The sequence below is a fragment of the Leptosomus discolor genome, chromosome 4 (genome assembly GCF_034619465.1).
Source record: "Leptosomus discolor isolate bLepDis1 chromosome 4, bLepDis1.hap2, whole genome shotgun sequence".
Classification (NCBI taxonomy): domain Eukaryota; kingdom Metazoa; phylum Chordata; class Aves; order Leptosomiformes; family Leptosomidae; genus Leptosomus; species Leptosomus discolor.
Window position 1 is genome coordinate 31,148,944 of NC_141394.1, and position 21,812 is coordinate 31,170,755.

At 37.3% G+C, this 21,812-nt stretch overlaps 1 protein-coding gene across 2 annotated transcripts in view; it reads right to left on the reverse strand.

The window, feature by feature from the left end:
* Positions 1-21,812, reverse strand: part of GRID2 (glutamate ionotropic receptor delta type subunit 2) — a 730,540-nt gene that overhangs the window by 210,934 nt on the left and 497,794 nt on the right. For both annotated transcript variants that reach the window (XM_086464050.1, XM_086464049.1), the window contains 3 exons: positions 18,914-18,967; positions 10,660-10,833; positions 5,413-5,574 (listed from right to left, as the gene is read on the reverse strand). In XM_086464050.1, the coding sequence (XP_086320176.1) occupies positions 5,413-5,574; positions 10,660-10,833; positions 18,914-18,967 (390 nt within the window). The remainder of the gene's footprint in view (positions 1-5,412; positions 5,575-10,659; positions 10,834-18,913; positions 18,968-21,812) is intronic.

A 21,812-nucleotide genomic window follows, 5' to 3' on the forward strand; every position in this document is an offset into this window, starting at 1 on the left:
AAGTTTATTTACCTTGATTTTTAAATGGCTGCAACTGTTGGGGCAAGATATAAACTGTAAGTCTGTTAGTTATTTTTATTTGTCTCAAATCCATAACAACATTTTTTTTCGTTCATCTATTTTGGCTATTTTATCGTGCTTTGAAAATTTCTCATTTAAGAGTGTCTTTGATTAGAGCTTTCTTTCCTAGACTGTGTACATCTGCAAATAGTGTAATAAGAGCTCAGGTTAGATGGAATGCTCCTGCTTGGAAAGGATAGAGGCAGAAAGACAAAACAGTGAAGAACTGCCCATATAATACTAACGACAATACTAAATCTGACAGGAAACTTCTTGGAGGTCCTGATGCCTTCTCCCTTCCTGGGACCTACCTTACTGGACCTGCAGGCCATGCAATCCTGTTATTGCTCTCGACTAGTCCTCATTGTCCCACACAGCCTTTTTACAAGACTTACACCAGCCTCTTTTATTGCTTAGGGCTGATTGAGAGGGACAGTGTATTGCTTAGGAAGTTTCAGGACACTGCTCTAATTTTTCTGCATGGACTTTAACCGTGTGGATCTTTCCAAAACACACACTTGATTTGTGGCATGTATTTTAACCCTCTGCTAATGCAGAGTGGAAGGAGATCGCAGGGGAAATGGTCATCTATATGACAGCTACTGACCCAGTAATTTCCTGATGAGATTTTTCCAAGTTATTTTAGCATTAATTATGATAATGGGTAAGAGTAAAAAAAAATTTTCATTCTATTAACTTACAGAAAAAATGCTGTTTGGGGAAAAATGAAGACACATTTATTATCTACGCTCTCAAATTCCTCTAAGGTTGAGCTGCAACCATACAATTTCCTGACACATTTAAAACTGAAGAGTGAGATGTCAGTTGTTAGGATAAAAATGTTTTACTTATGTTTCTGACCACTGTTCTGGACTTTGCAGAGCTGTTACAAAGCTTGGCAATATAGTTGAAGCCTACTTGAGTCCCATCTAGACTGGCAAGACAAACCACAGTTTATATATGCTTAGGCACTACTATACTTTAAGTCCCTGAAGAAAGCACTATTTACCTAGCAGTCAGGACCTCACCTGGGAATGTCAGCTTGCCAATCATCAGCTATAAAATATTGTACTTGCTCTTACAGATCCTGTCCAAACTTTCTTTTGCTTTTTTTTTCCAAAATATGGTTATGCTCAGACACTAGCTACTTTGCATTTGAAGAAAAAACTATGGTTACAGGCAGAAAAAATTGCTATAAACATTAAATGAGTTTCACATTTTACTCCTGAAAAAATCTGATGTTGAAAACATTGCTGAGTTTTCAACTCAACACACCATTTTTAGCTGCTAGCAAAGAGCATCTAATCTACTATCTGGAAAACGATCTGGCATCTTTTTCACATGTCATCACTGAACACCGCTGACATTTCTGAGACCAGAACTAGCTGACAATTCCACCTATGGTTCATGAAACAGCATGAGTTACAGCTCATTTTCCACAAAGGTATAGGCTCTGTGTTGCTGCTAGCACTTAAAATTTGCTCTTTGTCAGTAAGCTAAACAAAATGTGACTGGGAAGAGATCAAGTAAGCGTGAGAGAAGATATATGCAGTAATTTGATGTAATTTTTCTGAGTTGATCCTCCATATAATCCTACTTACATTTATTCTCAGACTGTTTGGGAAGATCAATTCTTCCAACAGTAGAATTATTTTCTAGTAATACTTATTTCTCTAACTGTGAAATAGCTTTACTGAGAAATAAACAAGTGAGCATGTATTTGGGGATAGTTCCTAATACAGAAGTGAATTTAGAATTAATTGCTAGAGCTGGCCAAATTCATTAGAAGGCTCGTGTTTCCTGATGAATTTAACTATTTATTCAGTTCCAAAATAAGTAGAAACAGATATTAGATTTCAATAATTGTAGTGGACTTAAAACAGTCTTTTTAGGCTTTGTCCAATCAGCTGAATTCACACAGAAAAAACCCAGCTTTTGGAGTTGTTTGTAGAAATAGTGACATAGGAATCAAATGTTCAACAGTGACAAGTAACAAACGACAATAGGGAATGATTCAGACAGCTATTTTGCCATTTCAAGAAATGTTTGAAACTAAGTACCCCTCATTCCCTACTCTTCCCTATTAGCTCATTAATCATAAAGAAATTAGTTCATTTACCACCAGAGTTCTCCTATTTTTAACAAGTGCTGCTGCAGGTAGAACATCAGCATCCCTTTCTCTTACCTTCTTCAGTGTGTAGATTTATAGAGATTTCACATTTCTTTTCTTACTTTCCCCTCCAGAAATCAAAGAGAGACCCTCCTCTACAGCTAAAACACTGCCAGATATTCTAGTTTCTGGATCTCTGATTCCAGAAGATAGGATTTACTCTAGAAAAGCTTCCTCTAGAGCTAGTTTTTCCTGCTTTTTTTAGCAGCAAGAGCTCAGTTGTGTGCAGCTGTAGATGGCAACAACACTTCCGCTTTGCTGCTGCCAGGAGAACAGCTCCTTCAGTTGCCAGTCCTTTTGTTAGGCAGGCAGGCTGGAATTAGGCATCTCTTCCTTAACTCTTCCCTACCTCCACCATACTTGGCTACAATGCAACACCCACTGAAAGTACATTGAGGTGAGAGACAATCTGGGACAAGATGGTGATTCCAGATCTGCGATACAGGTTGTTATGAAGGCAGAGTTAAAGTTGTGCAGAGGATAGAAGTTCTTTTTTCCAGGAACATTTAAGAAATCTCAGAATGCATCTTCACCCTGAACTACAATGATATCCTCTTATGATATTCCATTATACACTACTACTTCAAAACGGTGTTGATTTCAAAATTAAAACCTAGAACCTCTTATTAAGAAACTATTTAAATACTACATGGCAAATTTTTCTTTGAAAATTAAGGAAAACTGGTATGTTTTCAAGAAAATCTTTTTATTTCAGTTGGTTTTAGAGGATGTTCCAAGATGACAGGAGAGAAAAGATGTCAACGTGGAAAACGGAAGTATTCTCAAGAAGATAAACAAAGTGATTTTTATTTTTCCTTCCATTACTTTTAAATTTTACTATTTTTCTGACACCTCATCAGACAATCATCAATGCCAAATTCTTAATTTCAAAAATACACAGCTGTGATCCTGAAGATCTTCTACATAAGTGCTTTAGTAAAATAAAAGGGAAAGTGGACCACAAAACCAAAGCAGAATTCCTCTTGTGCAATTCCAGCTCCCAGCTGCAATATTTAGTTTTCCTCTGCCTAGGGACTGAAATGGTACAGACACACACATACAGGAAATTTCTGTATTTAATTTTCGACTAAATTTTGACTTTCAATTTTAGCATATTACTTCTAGAAATTCACCTCTGTCAGCACAATGCAGTATAAGGATTATTTGGATTATTCAATTTACACCAATAAAATGGCTTCTTATCAAAGTAATCTCATTCAAATAGCAGAGAAACCCAAAAGCAACAGGATGCAAGCCTGGTCAGCTGCACGTGTCAGGAACTTCCTTGGTATTTGGTTAATTTTCTAGCAAGCTAACCAGAACCCTGGAATTTCCACTTGCTCCTTCCTTCTTGAATGCTTTCATATTTCTCCTGGCCATTTCTCTTCACATTTCAGGGTTAAGAGCTACAGAAGTTGACCTTCACCACAGTGCAAGCTCTTCTGAAAGGTCACAGAAGGAGTTTGTTTTATAATCACATCATTTTAGGAGGTGAGAATTAGAAGGATATCTGGGACAATGTGGCAAAGAATGGAATAAACTCTGAGATGCAAAGAGATGAGATGGTGGCAAGAAACAGCATAAAAGACATTTACACAGGAGAATAGGATCAGTCTCACATCCACAAACAACATAAGCAAGCAAATAACCATAATACAAAACAGTCAGCAGTCCTTTCCATGGTGGAGTACTTCCAAATTTAGAGATGCTAGCAGGGCTACCAGACTTTGCCTGAAACTCCAGCTCAGATAGTAAATTCTAATTCTAAAGTGGAAGCAGGTACTTTGACTTTTCCTGCTCAGGCATCCAATTCAGATTTGAGAAAGCAGAAATAGCTTTTAGTTTATTAATGAAAAAGTTCGCAGTAGTATTTACAAAATGCAACTTGAGAAGAAAAGTTCTAGAACCAGCCTTGCCTGAAATATAGCATAAAATAAGTGGGACTGCCAAATGTGAATTTGAAATTACTCTGATAGGTTAAGAGAAATACAGTTTAGAGTCCCTGAAAGCCAGATCCTGCGCCTGAAATAAGAAATGTGTCCTGGATCATCCTTACAGTTTCATGGCTTCAAACTATTAGAATGGAAGCTGGGGACAGACACCAAAGAAAGCCTTGAACTGTTATTTTGGAGCTAATGCAGATTGACTCAGGACTGGGAAAAAAATAAGCAGTGTTCAAAGGAGCCTTACATTTTGCCTACCTAATGCAGGACAGCAACTTCTTGAAACAACATTGTATTTCAAATTATTTTTTATGTCCTTTTAATGAAAGACATAAATAAAGCACCATCTGTTGTTTTTTGGGTTTTTTTTTACTGTCCTGGGGTCTTTTGTATTTACAATGTAGGCACTACCAGCACTTTAAATGTAAGTATACATTACCAGGAAATACATGCAGAGAAATGAGAAGGCAGTTTTATGAAAGACATCAGTAACATAAGGAGACTGAACCGAACAACTTACAGGGAAAGGTAGACTACCAACCTACACACATTTTGACTAAATACTGACCCAAAAGGGTGTAATAATTGTCTGTAAGTATGTGGAGACTGTAAACATAACAAAGAAAGGGAATAACTACGAAAAAAGTATCATTAAAGAGTGAAGAACAGGAGAAGCATCTTGGGCATGAGCGTGGTTAAGGAATGAAATAATAATCACAGGCAAGCAGCGAGAGCTTAGCATTGGGTAAAGCACTGTAGAGGCTGTTACAGGGAACAGTTCTGCTATTGAAGGATCTAGACTAGATGAGTTAGGGTTTTCCTCACTCTCATTTCTATTATTTCACCACATTAATGTCAATAGCAGCACAACAGCAAATTACACAGAATATTACGCAAGTGTAATTCTGCAACCTTTTTTTTTTCCTTTTATAAATGAAATAGTAAATTTATCTGCTTTACCTCCTAATCTGTGACACTTTTTCAATAGGAAACTTCTACTAGTTTGGTAATTTTGGTAAACAAAATCATTTACTTAATTTCAAATAGGCTCATTATGATATGGAAAGAAAAAACAAAACCAACTTGACTATTTTCATTCAGAAACTGCAAATATATTAAAACTATTGCTTTGAAAAGACAGTGCTGGTACTGGTAAGAATAGCATGCACCTCAGAAGGAAATATAGCATAATACAATTATTTTAGAAATCAAAGATGAGGAAATAGAGGGAAAAGGTACCTTCTTAATGGTTTCCAACATTGATCGTCCTCCTTGCCAGGGTTTAGAGTTCTTCCTGATGCAGGTGAGGCTGGCCATGCTGTGCCACTTCCTGTCCTCCAGCTTCTTATGAAAGGCGTTTGCCAACAGGAGGACGGTGTCGTATATATACAGGTTTGAAATCTGCAAAGACATTAAAAGGAGAGTATTAGCATTATTATCTGTGGTCTCCTGCCAGCAGCCAGAATTTATCATTTGTTTTGCCCCATCTATAATCCTCTGGTAATTAAATGACTTATTTGGTATTAAGAAGAAACTGTAAGAGTCAAAGTCATATCTAGTAAAAACTGCAGCTAGGGGCTGTCACACTACAAGTGATTTGCAGCAACAAACTAAACACACGTGAAGTACAGGCAGCCCAATCACTGGCACAACTCCACTTGCAGGATTTAAAGCCCTACTCATGAACACAAACAGTCTTTTATTTTAACCAGTTGCCTGCAACTTTCGATTTTTCAGTCACTAGGTATTTGGACACTATCAAATTATCTTCAAGATTTTTTTATTCTTTTGAAAAACAGAAACTCTGAAAATTTAAGATAAATCATTTCATCATGGTTTTTGTTCCTGATTTTTGCAGTCAGTTCTGATTGAGACAATTTTTGGAATGAAATATGACTCAATGAAAACTTTCTGAGTGTGCAGTTGCATGTGGATTCTGCAATTTATAGTGTTTCTTGTTAGAGTATTTGGCAATAGCTGTTAATTCCTTGCAGGATGAAACTCTTCCTGAGTAAATGTGTATATGTTTATGTGAGCATAGTTACACAAATAAGGCATGAGGAAGTTCCAGTTCCAGAGAGAGAACAGTTGAACTTAAGAAACTACTTGTGTGCCAGTTCCACTTACCCATGTACTATTTCTATAGATGTACTTTTAAATGCACACAGTACAAAGTCTGATGTGAAAGATACAATTTAATGTAAAAGAACACAAGCTCAGAATTCACAAACATTTCTGAAACAAGTAATTCAGAATACGGCTTTATTTCAGCCATTTCTGTCCTCAAGTGGCAGGAACATTTACATTACTAACAGTATCATAAAGAAAAACCTCAGCTTTCATGAACAGAGGTTTTCAGGAAGAGAAATGCTGTTCAGAAATGAGAAAGACCTTTGGGAATATTATTTTTAGATAATCTATTGGTCATCTGAAGCTATGGGGCCTGAAGTCATTGAGGGAAACTCAATTTCCTCAGCTGCGTTATGAAGGGGGATGTAGAGTGTTCCTGCTGCCTGAAAACAAATCAGCTGGCAGCAATTTGTTAACTGAGGCAAGATTGCTGGGTTTTTTCACCATCAGTCACAGACAAGCCAAAAGACATTTCCCAGATTTGTGGAATATGTTGACTGCTCTGTGTGTTTCTCCATACAGACGGTCTTCTCAAAACCTTCAAAGAAGAAGGAAGCTTACAATAGGAAAGTGTGCCAACTTTGTGGAGAATTTAAGAGCCCTATTCTGGCTCTTAAAAATATCCAAAGGCTGGGAAAGTCCTGCAGCTATTGGGAGGGGGTGTATGCCAAGGAAACACAATAATGCTGAAGATCTGACACACTGATTGGCAAATTCACACATTACCTTAAAAAAAAGAAAAGGAAACAGAAAAGGAAAAAAAAAAGGAAAAAAAGGGGAGGAAAAAAAGAATATATTCTCTTCCTGCCTTTCCATACAACCTATTTTTAATGTTTTTATTTTCTTATGTAAATTCCATCTTATGATGGTTTTGCCTGTGTCATCCACAATGTGCTCTATACAGTTCTCATAGGAAGGTTTTGTGACACTCCTTCCCTGCCTAGCATCCAGGAATGAGGTCGTCTTTCTCCTTACCTTGCCAGAATTTCCTGGGTCACTTTGCCTTCCACATTTTATTGAAGGACATCTAATGGTCTGCTGCTTTCCCTCCTGACAAACTCCCAGTATGCCCTATTGCCTTTACAACTCTACGTTGTTACCACCACAAACACACAGAACTTCTGATCCTTGTTTCCCTTTTTCTTTACATTACAATGATCCTTCACTTCCTCTTTCTGGAAGATATTGCTTTATTCTTACTTGAGCTTCTCGCATGACTCCAGTGGCTGCGAATACTTCCATTTCAGTATTCACCCAGGAACTAATTTACTTACCACAGATGCACAGGCCAGGCATCACTGTGCATGACAGGATTAAAAGCATGGATTGAGGATCTGGGTTTGGATTAATCAAGTATTTTTAAGATAACTTGGATAATTTGTCTGTGTCTTGTAAACGTACAAAGAATTCAAAGCATTTCAGCTAAAACCGTATTTCCCCAAAGAACTCAGGACCACAGGGACATTTGTTTGAGGTGGAGAGAAGGAATTGTTATTATGCTGTGAGGCAAGTTTATTTCACATGAGCCTTCATCAAAGAAAAAAAAAAAACCCAGCCTCTAGAGAGCAGAGACAATAAGGTCACTAATGAGACTAAATTATTACATGAAGGGCTACAGATGCCAAGTCATCATTTCCCAACAAAATGACATTGCTTTCAAGCTAGCTTCCATAACCTAATATCACGGGAATGGAAGACTGTTGTCACAGTTCAGGAGGAAGGATGCACTCTCTAATCTAAGAGTAATACAGCTGGGCCTTCATCAAGTGTTAATAGGGCTCAGGAGTAAAGAGTTCAGCAATTATCAAGCATTGTTGTTCCTTCATTAGTAGTTCAGCTTAACATTTACAGCAATCAATCACTGATAACGCAATGATAAAGATACTAGGATTAATTTCTGTTTCTCAAAAATCACTCTTCCCTGTCAGGACCAGAAGTATGCTTCATTAACCACTGTCCTGATGCAGAGAGTGGGGTTGTAATTTAAAGTCACTTTACAATTCTATTAATTTCCCATGTAAATTTACTGGAACATTTAACGCATTGCCTGGTATTCATTACTGATCCTTTATCCATTCCAAGTCTCTCAGACTAACAGCTGGACACTTGCATTACCGAGCAGTATCTAACTGCATAGCCTCCTGTTGATGCAATTCAAAATTCAGATGTGATATTTTTGTTCCAGAGTGTAGAAGAAAGGTATTTAGCAATCGGATTAAGTATGAACGATTGATCTGGATTAACAGTGTTTATTTTATGAATACCTAGACTATTGCACATAGTTTTTAGACAAAAAGGTTATGGTACTAAATAATTCCTTGAATCTAGTTTTTAACTTCCTGCCTCCAAAATGATACAAATTTATAAAAGTTGTTTCAACTAGGACAATGCCAGAGACACGATGAGAGTTCTTTGCCAAAATATTTTTCAGTGTTTTAATAAAGATGCTGAAAAAATTTAATTATTCACATAGACTTCAGGGGGAGTAATTCAGAAAAAATAAATCAAGAAATCCACCCTTATAATTTCCAGAGAATATTTCTGATTAGTCACACTTCGATGGCATTAAAAAAAAAGCATTAAAAATTTTAATTTATAAACTGTTCCAACTCCCTACTGGAATAGAAGTTAATTTATGATATTGTTGGGGAGAACAAAGAAACAGAGAACAAACCCCACAGCTACTCAAGGGTCTGTGCATTCTATGAAGACACAGGGGAAACTGTGTCAGAGTTTTTCTTCCTTTCATTTTTTAGTGTTGTCTCACTCAGCTACTAATGAAGCACAGCCATCTCAGGGAAAGCATGAAAAAAGAACTCAATCGTGCAGAACAGTTAAACCAGTCAAGCTTCCACCATTCCTTTGAACCAAAACGTTATGAAAGCTTTCAATAGGAATATTATAGCTTTCCAAACTATAGTTGATCAAGAAGCACAGGTTAAGGTATAAGGTCTAATCTAACACATTAAATGGAATTTGCCAATTTGCAGAGAATAAACTTTGATATCTAGAACTTTTCTTTCCTAGAGTCAGTTCACTGTTGAAGTAAAAATGAAATGAAAGTGAAGTTGAAGAGAAAAATAAATCAAAGCGTGAAGCCTCCCATCAATACACAATTCTTGTTTTCTGCCTTGCTGAGGTTAGTAACTTTGTTCATGAAAACTGCTCTTTGCAATCTCTAGCGGCTGCAAGTAATCACACCCCCAGTTTTTACACATTATCAATAGACTATCAAATCTCCCCTTAGGACCATGCTGCCATAACAGAATGGCACAACCTAAAGACTTTTCACAGTTCCTAAATAGCCTCTAGAGATACCCTGTGCATCTATTGACCTTAGACAGCCTTGTTTAAGAACTCCAATAGGATCACTATGCACTGTGCTACAGCCAAAGTGCTTCATGTCATCAATAGCTGCTTACTGGCTGCTTTGTGAACAATTAGTGAGGCAAAGGCTGTTACCGCTAATCTGAAACAGGGCAAGATCAGCCACACTTCTTTTCCTCTTACATATTTTCATTTTAGGCAAGGACACTTTTCAACACCTCCCTATTTTCTCTCTCCTCCATTGTCTTCTGTCCTTTCTGTCAGCAGCAGCAAAAAGTAGTCATCTTGTGATAAGTCAGATACACTCCTCCTGCACTGCTGCCAACGCAGCCATCTTTCCACAACTTCATAAATGACCACACAGAAAAAAAGTAAAATCAACATCTTAAGCCAATTTCACACTCCGGATTTGCCATAGCTTTGTCATGATGAAGCCTAACCAGATACACAAGAGAAATAGAGGACTTGCTCTTGGAAATACTATGTGAAGTCAGGAGGACGGTGACTGTGACCCTGTTGCTGATTTTACGTGGTAGGAAGGTTTTTACAGTTTTAATTGTGATTTATAGTTAACAACCCTGAAAATAAGATCTCTTTGGAACACAGGCATAGATTTAGGTGCAGACACTAAGACTCTTGAAACAGATAACATGGGTGCTCCACAGGAAGGCTTTCCTATTGACAACAAATTTGGGAAACTCGGCAACTCAGGAGACATTGGCTATGGGGAGGAAATTGTCCTCTGTGAGATGACAAAAAATAAAATTTAGCAGGGCAACGAAACAACCACCCCACTGCCTGGAGATCAGGTGGCTTTTTTGGACTTTCTTCTCAATTGCTGTGGAGTGGGCGAGTTATTCTTGTCCATCAGTTACACTCACCCACTGCCCAAGTATTTTATTGTCAATGCCATGAGCCTCAGAAAGAAAATGAAAAATAAACATCAAATTATGCTAAGTCCCTGGGGAAAAACTTTGAACTTATCTAGAAAGACATTCCTGTGTGTGAATAGACTGGCATGTGAACTACCTCCATGCTTTGGGAGAAAGGGTCCTTTGGATCACACAGTGATGAAGATATTCTGTGGTTGCCACGGAAACAGCGTTGACTTATGTTTTGGGGGACTGGAAACGTCTGTCGAATAATTGTTAACCTTCCAATTGACCTTCTCACCAGTTCCTGCACATCCACATCATTTATTTCCTGGAAGAGAAGGCAAGGGAGAGAATAGGCATAAAAGTTAAAATACATATGCATAAAAGAATTTGCATGAAAGTTAAAAGAAATGTTACCACCAGATTATAAACCAAAAGTAAACTGAGAGGACCAAGAGGCTGATTGATGTTGTCGACCTCTGCCATAGCCTCAAAAAGAACATATGCATGCTTGTCAAAACAACTGACACGCCACCCTTCCAATAATTGTGAAAGCTTAAAACTTGCTGTGCCCAAACATCCCCAAATCTTTGTAGATGTAACTGGACTTAGTTGTTTCATTTTGAGTGTTCTCTCCCTCTCCTTTGATCTTTTACTTAAATGTGTTTCACAGCATCCTTGGCAGATAATGTGTAAATCAGTAGGAAGGCATACCATGATGTATTTCTAAGGGTAGCATTACTTAGGAGTTGTGAAGGTACAGACAATTATTCAGGCCTTAAGTGCTCATTTCCTGGAAATAGAATATCAAGAACCTATAAACAATGTGCAAATTAGCAAAATCATTTACCAAAAGGGTAAAGAAAATGCATTAGAGCATTCTAGGTGTTTATGTGCTTGTTTATAGCAAGACCTAATTTAAAACCAACTTTTAACTCCATAGGGTACCTATTAAGGATTACAGTTGAACACTCAGCTCTACAGACACACACTTTAAAGAAAAAAAATAACTAAGTAAATACATCAATATGGGAAATATTAAGCTTAAAAATATTAACTTTAAGGCAGGTTAGGAAAACCAGAAAAACATTTCTTTACAGATATAAATTCCTGCAGTTTGGGAACATGGTATTTTACACCATTGAATGATGAGGCCCTTGGGGAACATGGAGCAAGAGGAGTGTACGCTCATAAGCAACAGCAAGCGACTTCGACCTTCACATAAGAACTTGAACTTTAGGCAAACACCTTTAACTAAAAGTTAAATCGTTCTTCTGATGACTCAAATAGGGTCAGCTGGTAGCTTTCAAGACAATTCTGGGTCTGTGTTTTTCTGTAAAGCAGGAGAAATAATCTATAAATATACTCAATTTTTTTAACTGTGTTTTTCATCATGCTGAACTGTTTGTTCATAATCTGTCTGAATTACGTAGGGTGATGCCCCGAACTTCCTAGATGTTTAAATTTATGGATAGCCCCCCCCCCAACAAGGGAGGTGCTTGAGGAGCTCCTGTTAACAGCCTGCATTTAGCATATCCTTGCATACAGCCACAGTTTATTGAATATTTCTGATTCTCATTTATGTATCTACAGCTTTTCTTTTTTTAAAGGATACAGCACATCTGCACTGTTCTACCTGTAACTAAATGCCATCATCTTTTTCTGCATCTAGCTTCCTGATCTATACCCATAATCAAGAATTTAGGAGAAACCAGGACATAGACTTGAACTCAAATTACAAAACCTTTCTTGTGAAAAGGAAGCCAAGCTTTCTGAAAAAGCAGCTCTTTAAATTTTAAGACAACTATCCTGGTAATTTTGGCTTTTTTTTTTGGAGCTTCAATTAACATTCTTTAAATTAATGATTTTGAAGCAACTTCTTTGAACATCCTGATATTTGTTTATTTCCTTTAAATTTTGGAAGAAAAATACATGAGATGTAAATTTTAACTTCTACTCTCTTGACTACAGTAAAAGTATTTTATTCTTGACAGATTGCCACATTTTCTGAATTAATCTGTTATTAATGTTCTTCATGAAATATAGATTTTTCCACAAACAAAAATAACACATGATATCAGCTGTGTCCAGCGTAATATCTTGCATTTCTGGTCGATTAATTCTTAATGTACCACAGATAATGGTTTCTCTCAGCTTAAGATGCTGTCTTTTCATTTAGTCTGTATCATTTCTCTAGCTGCAAGGTAAAAAAAATATAAATGCCATTTTAGCAAAATGCATGTAATTTTTTTTATAATATATCCAATATAATCGCAAAGGAAACCTCAAAAAGCTTCTTGATTCTAAACTAAATCCTTTCTCAGAGGATTTAAAAAATGTTTGACTGGTTTCATTATACATGATGCCCGAAGTGTAACAGCAAGACCACTAGACTCATTCCACTAATGTAAAAAACTGATACCTGTACAGCCACATTATATTGATAAATAACACTTTTAAAAGAGATTTTGACTTTCAGCTGCTCAAGCATCTATCTTTTCTACCTCGAAGTATATCTATTTTTTCTTTATTCAGCATTTTTTGGACCATTTTAATTAGCGTTTTCTCATTTTAACCTTTAGGTTACTACCTCATATTTTTATACATCATCTGGGAACTAACAACAGAATCCAAACACCGAAGAGATTTTTATATGGTACATGAGGAGCTATGTACATCAATAGATTAATGGCAGCTATTATTTTAAATGCTGTGAATTCCACTGATTATATCATAAATTCAGATTTTAGGTTAACAACAAAGCAATGCCTTGCAAACCCAAAATCAACTTTAGTCATTTGCTATATATTTGTCTTTTTTTTTTTTTTTTTTTTTTTAATACTTGGCATTGACTGAGTGACGAGCCTTTTATATAATGACTCTCCAATATCATCTCTCATTCTTGAATTTTGGATCTGACTTAAGAAAGCTATTTAAAGCAACTATTGTATGAGAGGAAACAATTTTCATTTGCACTTCAAAGGAGGTTAAAATATAATGATATAAGGATGGCAGATGATCTGTTATACAAGCACCAAATGTCAAAAAAAATTACAATGTTGGCCAAGTTGAACTGAGTTGGCACCTGTATAAATTTAGGCTAGGTTATGTGGGGCCTTTATCTGAAAAATCAGAAGTTCAATACATAGTTCCAAACCTTTCTTTAGTTGGTCTGAACTTGAATAAAGGGGAGGCTGTCCTATTTCAAATGGAACAAGGATAAAATTAGATGTACATTTCATCTGAGTAGGCAAATAAATAAGGAAAGAAATGCTATTTTAAATTAATAGCTCTTTACAGATGAATTTGGGAAAGGGAACTGAAAAGGATCACCTGGACGTATTAGGCAGAAACTCCAGTGGAAGCAAGACTGTATATTGGACACCTAATACACACTGCTGTTCAGCTTTGCCTCATTATTTTAAGATAAGCAACTTAGGCGGAGACTTACCATTGACCAGAGAGCAACCACAGCAGCAGTGAGACACATGGAGGGAAAGAATTTATTCACATCCTGCTATAATAAGCACCAAAGGCAGTAATACCTCTTCTTACTGAAACATCTTAACTTTGGGCCAAGAAGATAATTCCAGTATTTATCACATACTGGATATGCCCTATTTTCCAGTGCATGCCATGTCTTCATCACATCCTTTGTGACACTCAGAGAGAGTGTTTCTTCCTCCTCCAAAAGCCAGCAGCAGTGAGCAGGGGGCAGGGAGGGAAAGGGTGGCCACTGCCCACCCCCCTTGAGGCCTCTGGGCTGTCACTGCCCATGCCATAGCCTACTTGTGCTAAGCCCTTCCTGAATTTCTCAGCACTTTCCGAAGAGGAGTAGTTGAGGGGAAGGCATAACTAGATGAATCTCTAAGACAAGTAAAGGGAGATCTTGAACTCCATAATCATTTGCTCTGTAATATCTCCTTTGGGTTCTGGGGGACATGATGAAAAAGAAAAAATTGACAGGACAAGGAGGAAACAAATTTTAGCTTTCACAGGGAAAAAAAAAAATCCGAGAGTTTGGAGAAATCAGGGCTAAGTCAGTCTGTCCACTGACGCTCACCCATCTGAAAAAAAGAGCTGGCAGCTTGGTCACCAACGTGTACCAAAGAGGGTGGCATTTCACACCTGACCTGCCATCACCACTGGAAAATGTAAGGATTCAAATGAACCTCTAATGCTATTATTAATCAATTATCCAGATGAAAATGTAGAATTATGTGAGCTCCTGGAACTGAGCTGTAATTTTAGGACCTTATCTAGCTGGTCGAGCTTAAAACACAGTCATGCTCTACACTCCTCTTCATGGTGGACTGCATTGGGCTGAAACACAGTGGAATAAGGTGAATATATCGGCCAAGGACCAGCCCTCTCCCAGGAAAAACGTATGTTCATCTGAAAGTAGCCTTTGAGTACAACTCTGTGGGTCCCTCAGTCCTCAGTTCTGCTACGATGCGCAATACTATTGGATCTTTTCCCATAAAATGTTCTTTGAAAAAGTTTGGGGTTTTTTTTTTTTTTTTCATTCTTTCCTTGAAGAAGAAGTTTTTCCAGACTCTGATGTCTCTGGTAATTAGAAACCTTGTACTAACTTTTGCCCTCAATTTATTCAGGGGCAATTTGAACTCATTTGTTCTTGTGCCAACCTTGCCCTCCAGCCCTTGACAACGATGCATTTATCTACATTCTGTATGTGTTTATAAACAGAGAACTATCTTCTTTCAGTCTTTGTTTTCACAGGCTAGTTAAGCCAACGTTTTCAGTTTCTTCTTATGCAATGCTTTCCTGTGAACCCATTCCATTCTAATTGCGATAGAGCTGGTCATAATTGTGCCTATTATTGCAGATGAAATCAAACTGATCCTTTGTACAGTAGCATTAATATTTTCACCTCCTGTATGGTAACTGCAGGCAATGGAAAATGTTTTGTGCTGCCCTTGAGTAAACAATAGTAATAGAGAACTGTTGGCAGCCTTGGGCACAGTAAGATGACCCTGAATGTTTTCACAAAGGAAAGGAAAATGCCTGAGACACACATGGGTTTAAAATAAATAAATAACCCCCCCCCAACTCCCCCCGAAACCGCCAACACACAAAAAAACCCCCCAAACAACACATTTCTTTCATCTAAAAAGAGCAAAAGAAAGAAAAGTGATGAAAATAACACAAATGCCCATCTTTCAGTTCCACTAAATAAAATGTAAGCTTACTGTGCACTTGTGATTTAAGAGTCATAGAAGAAATATAATTTTACTATCCTGGGCTTTTTGAGGTTATATTTACTATTGTGCAGAGGGAAAGAAGCAAGCAGAGATAGACAGACAGAGGGAGAAAGAGTGCGAGAAATTCATTCTCATATTTTGTTAAGGCGTATTTTATCACGACTACATTCAAATCTATGACTCTCACAAATTTTAAATAAAGAATTGCACCATCTGCTTTAACGCCCTAAAGAAATAGGAACATTTATTTGGAGAGTGTTTCCTCAGTTGACTACACTGATCAGAAGAGATTTGTATTATTTGTAAAGAACTAATACGACGTAGCAAATTATGAATCCTTTCATTTTATGCGAACAACCCCCCTCTGCCCACACATGCATTTCCATTACGATACACACTCTTCAAGCAAATCTGCTTGAAGTATTACATAAAATAGCAACTAATAGGACAATAAAAATTAAGGAACTCTTTCCAGGCACTACAGTATTTAATGTGAGCAATTAAAATAACAGATGTTAACTCACAAAGCTTAAGCAGATTCCTGATCACAGAACTGAAGGTGGTATTTCCTTTTGTATTATCATACTTGGTAACTGTGTTGTATCCCCTTGGCATAGTGATGGAAAAGGAAAGACAATTCAAGCTTATTTTGGTATTTCAGTGCAAGGAATTATTTGAATCGTATGTGGATTTTGCAAAATAATGCATTTCCACTGTAAGAGATCATCTAGAATTTCCAATTAGGAGGCCAGAGAAGCAGTGTTAAAGTCACTTAGTTGACAGTCTTATTTAGTCAATACAGGCACGCAAACACAGATGTCTAAATTGTCTAAGATGGCAGAAAAGATTCACGTAAGCGACAAAATGGGCAGATCTCTGAGATCATTTCACAGTCATATGGAAGTACTGTGGTCATCAACAGCTAATGGACAACCATATCAAATGGACTTGGATGTGAAGATAGCTATTTTACATATCACACAGTAAGGGGCCTGTAAATCACTGCATTTCCAAATCTTGCACTGTCGAAATGGAAGCACTGTGATCTCATTACCGAACTGGTAAAATGTTGCAATAAGCAAGTAATGTTATGCAACATACATCATTCAGGAAATATTTAAATTTCCGTTGTAATTTGAACATAGTGATAAGGAGAAATAGGGCAAAACATGATTCTCTCCACATCATTATCTACAAATCTTATTTGTTGCTAATCTGATTTTTGTGTCCCCAAAATATTGAGATTATTAGCATTTTGAAAACAAACAGAGCTCAAAAGTTACTTTTGAGTATGAATTTAGGCCTAGAAGCAGATTCAGCTGAGACAGCATTAAACATGTTCACTTTCTTTAAAACTGACAGCAGGAATGACTGAATGAGATGTAGAGATTTTATGGTTTACAGCACAGTTTGTCAGAACAAACTTAATCACAGCTTTCACCCATTTCACATACAAGACTATAAAACTAAGAAGGGACAATGTACATTTCTCTGCATACATTATTCAGCTCTCCTAGCTGTTGGGACCACAGCCCAAAGGATGAGTTTTGGAGTGGAGAAGGCAGTTGGGTGGTAACCACTAATTTGCTGCAATGTGCAAACAACACTGCTCCGAAAGCAGAATTTTTTCCACAGAGACACTAATTTCTGAATAAAAAGCAAAGAGAAAGCATGCACACTAGGAATGGATCCTCAGTTTTATTTTGCTTTTTGAGGGTGGAGGAGCTGACACAGCTAAAAGTAAGCACCTTCTTTTGAACTTTCCAATTCAAGTTAACACTGAAAATGAAAAACCAGTGGCAGTGTGTTTAACTTGAACAACAAGCCAATATTTAGGCTCTGCCTAAGAAATTGTTGTCTAATCTGTTGATACAGAGGTTAATGGTGGACTGCTTTAGATTTAGTTAATGCTCTTTTTAAAATAAGCGTTAACTCTGAAGAATAGAGATGAACACTCCCAGATTCCACTCACTACAAGTGAATTCTAGATTAATCTGACAGGAAAAAGAAAACAGGTATGTTGTTCACATGAACACCTGTAGCTGAAAACTGGTTTCTCAACCAGCAAGGCCCCATTCAGTGCTGGAAAACACACACATTACTGGTCAGCAGCACTGCAGGGCTGAAACCAATAATTTCTGCTGGACCTGGGTTGTCTTCATAGCACTTTCGGAGATGTAAGTTTCCCCAGGGAAAACTGGCTAAAAATCCACTGGTTTAAACAAGTACTGCAACAATGTTATACCTTACCATAACCTTGAAAAAATGCTTTGGATTAAATTACCTCACTATTAGCACACTGTACTAATGAAAATCTAGTAATTAAGTATGAAAACAGAAGTGCACAGTAAATCCAGAGGACAGACCTGGAATTTACACACATATCTCCAAGCAATCTTTTATCCTGAGAATATACAGTAGTTGCACAATCTACATGTTAGGGGAGAGTTATCTCCCCAGTGAATTCAGCCATTCTGGACCTAAATTGCTTTTCATAAAACAAAAGAAAAATCTGAATGTTGTCCAAAGTAAGAACAACTACATTGTTCAATGTTTCATATGCAAAGTTACTTCACATATTGACTTGTTATATTTTATCTGACAACAGTTCACGGAACAACCTATTTCACAGTTTAAAAACAGGATCTCAATTTAACTTTCTTTTTTCCCCTTCATAAACATTCATATATGACCTGATCCAGAAGTCCACCAAAAAGTCTCCCACTAATATCAATAGCTTCGTGCATCAACCATGAATGAATTCTTAAGGGAAAGATGGGATTTTATTATTAATATTTTTATTATTAAGAAAAATCATTAAAATATGAATGAAACACAAGCACTCCACTACAAAAGATTACATAGGAAAAAAGATCTTAAAAAGATTCTCTAAAAACAGTCAGCTCAAGTCAAATGTGGAACGTCAAGATACTCGGAAGTAAAGAGCTTTTTTTCATTTTATTTTGCATTTATTCATTCAAGGACTACTGTTTGAAATTGGCAAGACAAAACAGCAAAGTCCAAGAAATCGTCATTCTATTTTTATTAAGCACCATCTACTCCCCCAGCATGCCTGAACTTTGTCATAGCTACTGCTTCCTGTTAGCAGTCATGATCAGCATGAATATTTTCAGTAAGCCTGAAAACAGGATTCACGATCCACAACAATTTTCACTTGACAGTTACCTCATTTATAATGATCCAGTGACAGTCAAAAGCAACCAAATTAGTCTCCACGACCTGAAATAGAGAACAAACCAGCTATCAGTCAGCTTGCTTGTGAAAGCCAGAAAAAAAAATAATTAAATGGATGCTCTCCGTGAATGACAAAACCAGAAGCACATGCTCTCAAAAACCTTCATTATTCAACTGAGGATAGAGAACCTTTAGCAAAATTCTGCAGAAGCATTTGTGTTATTGTTTGACTTGTTAATTAAATTTGGAAAATACCTTTCATTGCAGGCATCACAGAAAAGAACATGTTTCAGTTGATTGAGGAAAAGATGAAATCATTTTTGCCTTAATATTGTGTGTTGAGAGGAAGCAACAGAAAGGAAGGCAGAAAATCAGTATCAAGTAACTCTTGTCAGGCCTCTAAGGCTTTTCCAGTGTACACCTACCCTGGAAGCCTGTGAATTAAAAAAAAATGAAACAAGCCCAAACCAAAAAAACCCACACCGTAAACGCTTGGGTCCACAGAAATGCAAAAAGCAGGAGGAAAGGGTTGTCTTGAGAAAGAGGGCTGTCACAGGCATGATGAACGATGGGCTGTCCCAGGCTGCAGGCACAGAGGGCCTCTAATCCTTCTCCCACACGTCTTCTCCTTTTCTTTGCCAAAAATTATTCCAGGAGCAGCCTCCGTGCTGGACTGAAGGTGTACTTTCTCACTCATCTTTCACTCAGCCCTGTTCTTCCCCTCCTTGAACCCACTACACTTTTGTAGTGAGTCACGTTTGATTTGCCTTCGCAGTGGAAACAGAGAGGGGAAAAACCCACGTTTTGTCTGCTTTGATTAGCTAGGAAAGAAATCATCGTCAGGAGGGAGGCCAGAAACAAACTATATAAAAGGCTGGATGCCTTTATTTTTTATTTATTTTTTTTTTTCTAAATGAAATTGAATTAATGTTGACAGTGAAATAATTTTAAAACCAAATTAATCTCATTTTATTTGTATAATCACCACACTCATCTTGATTCACAATTCAAAACTACTGGATATTTAAAACTGTGTTGAATCCCAGAAAAAAGAACAAAGACAAAAATTGAAAGAAGGCTTGGAACTTGCAATGTTTTAATGTTCAAGTAGGTGACTGGTGCTGGGATGTTACTACTTGGACTGTTGCACAGCAGTCATGTTTGGCTTTTAATGATGACCAACACAAAAAGTAGTTGCCAAGGATGATTGCAGTTTACACTGTGCCCTATCCAAAGGAGAACAATTTAAATGGCCGCAAAACTTAAGAGCAGCAAAAGACCCCATACAGACAACCTTCATTATTAATTCAAAGGCCATTAGAATTGAGTTCACTGCTTATTTACTAGAATGATAGGCAAGACTGGAAATTCTGACCTGGAGAAACTGAGGGGAAAAAAAAAAAAGCAAGAGCAGCAGTATATGAACCGACTTCTTATTTGAAACTCTCAGAGCACCAATAAGAAATGGGGCGAAATGAAAACCATAGCTGCTAATGTGCTCCCGGAAAATTCCAGTATTATTAGCAGTAAGAATCAGTCAGGGTCCTCACTTTACGAGGAATTTAGACTCACTACTCTTTCTCTGTGGTGACAATAATATACTTTGTTGTGTTGCTTCGACATTGTCCACAGCAGGTGTCCACACAGCACATATAAAGGAAAGGGTTAGAAAGTGAGTAACTAAGTGATGGGAAGCATCACAACAGGCTCAGACAGGATGCTTGAACTGGAGCATGGCTGTTATAATCAGATCTCTCATATCAAACCAGTTGGAAGACAAACACGTTCGTGAACAGAGGAAGGTTAAAAATGGATGAAGAGTTCTCAAGGGAGCATTTACTTCTTATACACAGTTCCCAAGCATAGAAATCTTATGCCATTTACAACATAAGCAATGCTATTTAAATTTTCCGTAAGACAAAACAAGTCAACACCTTACTGAAGCAGAAACAATTCTGCTAGTCAATCTACATAGATTTCTGCTGAAAGCAAGCAGAATTGAAAGGAAAAAAAAAAAAAAAAAGAAAAACAAAAAGAAAAAAACAGTACATCTGACATATTTTCTGGTTTCTTGTCAGGTTCCTGGCAACCTTGTCTTTCCTAACTTCTGGCTCCAGGATGTCCCACTGGGAATGTCTGCCCTGCCCTAAGTACCCCGGTCCTCAAGATGAGGTCTCCTGAGGTTCCTGTTGCTCCGAGGCAGCCTGCCAGAGGGATACCCTTGGAGTCAAGGCTCCCAGTGGTGTGAGGGGAATGACAATGATAATTGCGTTCCAAAGAGGGCTCCTAAGCTCTTTCTCTGCTTCAAAATGGCAGTCAACCGAAACTTCAGACTGAAGGAATCCACAAAATGAAAATTCACATTTTCTGTGCAGTTTTTAATAACACAGTAAAAGCGAGGTTGATCACTTCTTTGTGCCTGAAGCTTTGGCTGATCAGGTTTTAATGCACTTTATCTTCCATTAAAACTTTGGTTTCAGTTCATTTAGTTTCTTTATAAATACTTGGTTCTGTGTATCTACTTTGCCCAGGCTCTCAAATTTCAATTAGACAAGGCCTTTTCAACAGAGTGTGGTTCTAAGTCTCACTGTTTTTATTATGTACAGCTCACAGACCACATAAGCCAGACTCTGGAAGAGATTCACTGGTCTCACAAGTCACTCTTATTATTTCAAATATCTCAGGCTACCTGTGACAGATTTATTCACTACTTGCAAATAATAAGATGAAATGCATCCATTTTTTAGTTACAGTCGAAACTCCTCAGCAGAAAGATCATGTTTTATCCATTAAAGTTTATGCATTCATGAATTTACTTAATATTAAAGCAGTTTTCAAAAAGCTTATGTCAAATTGAGATGAATCTGTAATGTACTCAGAGACACTCAAA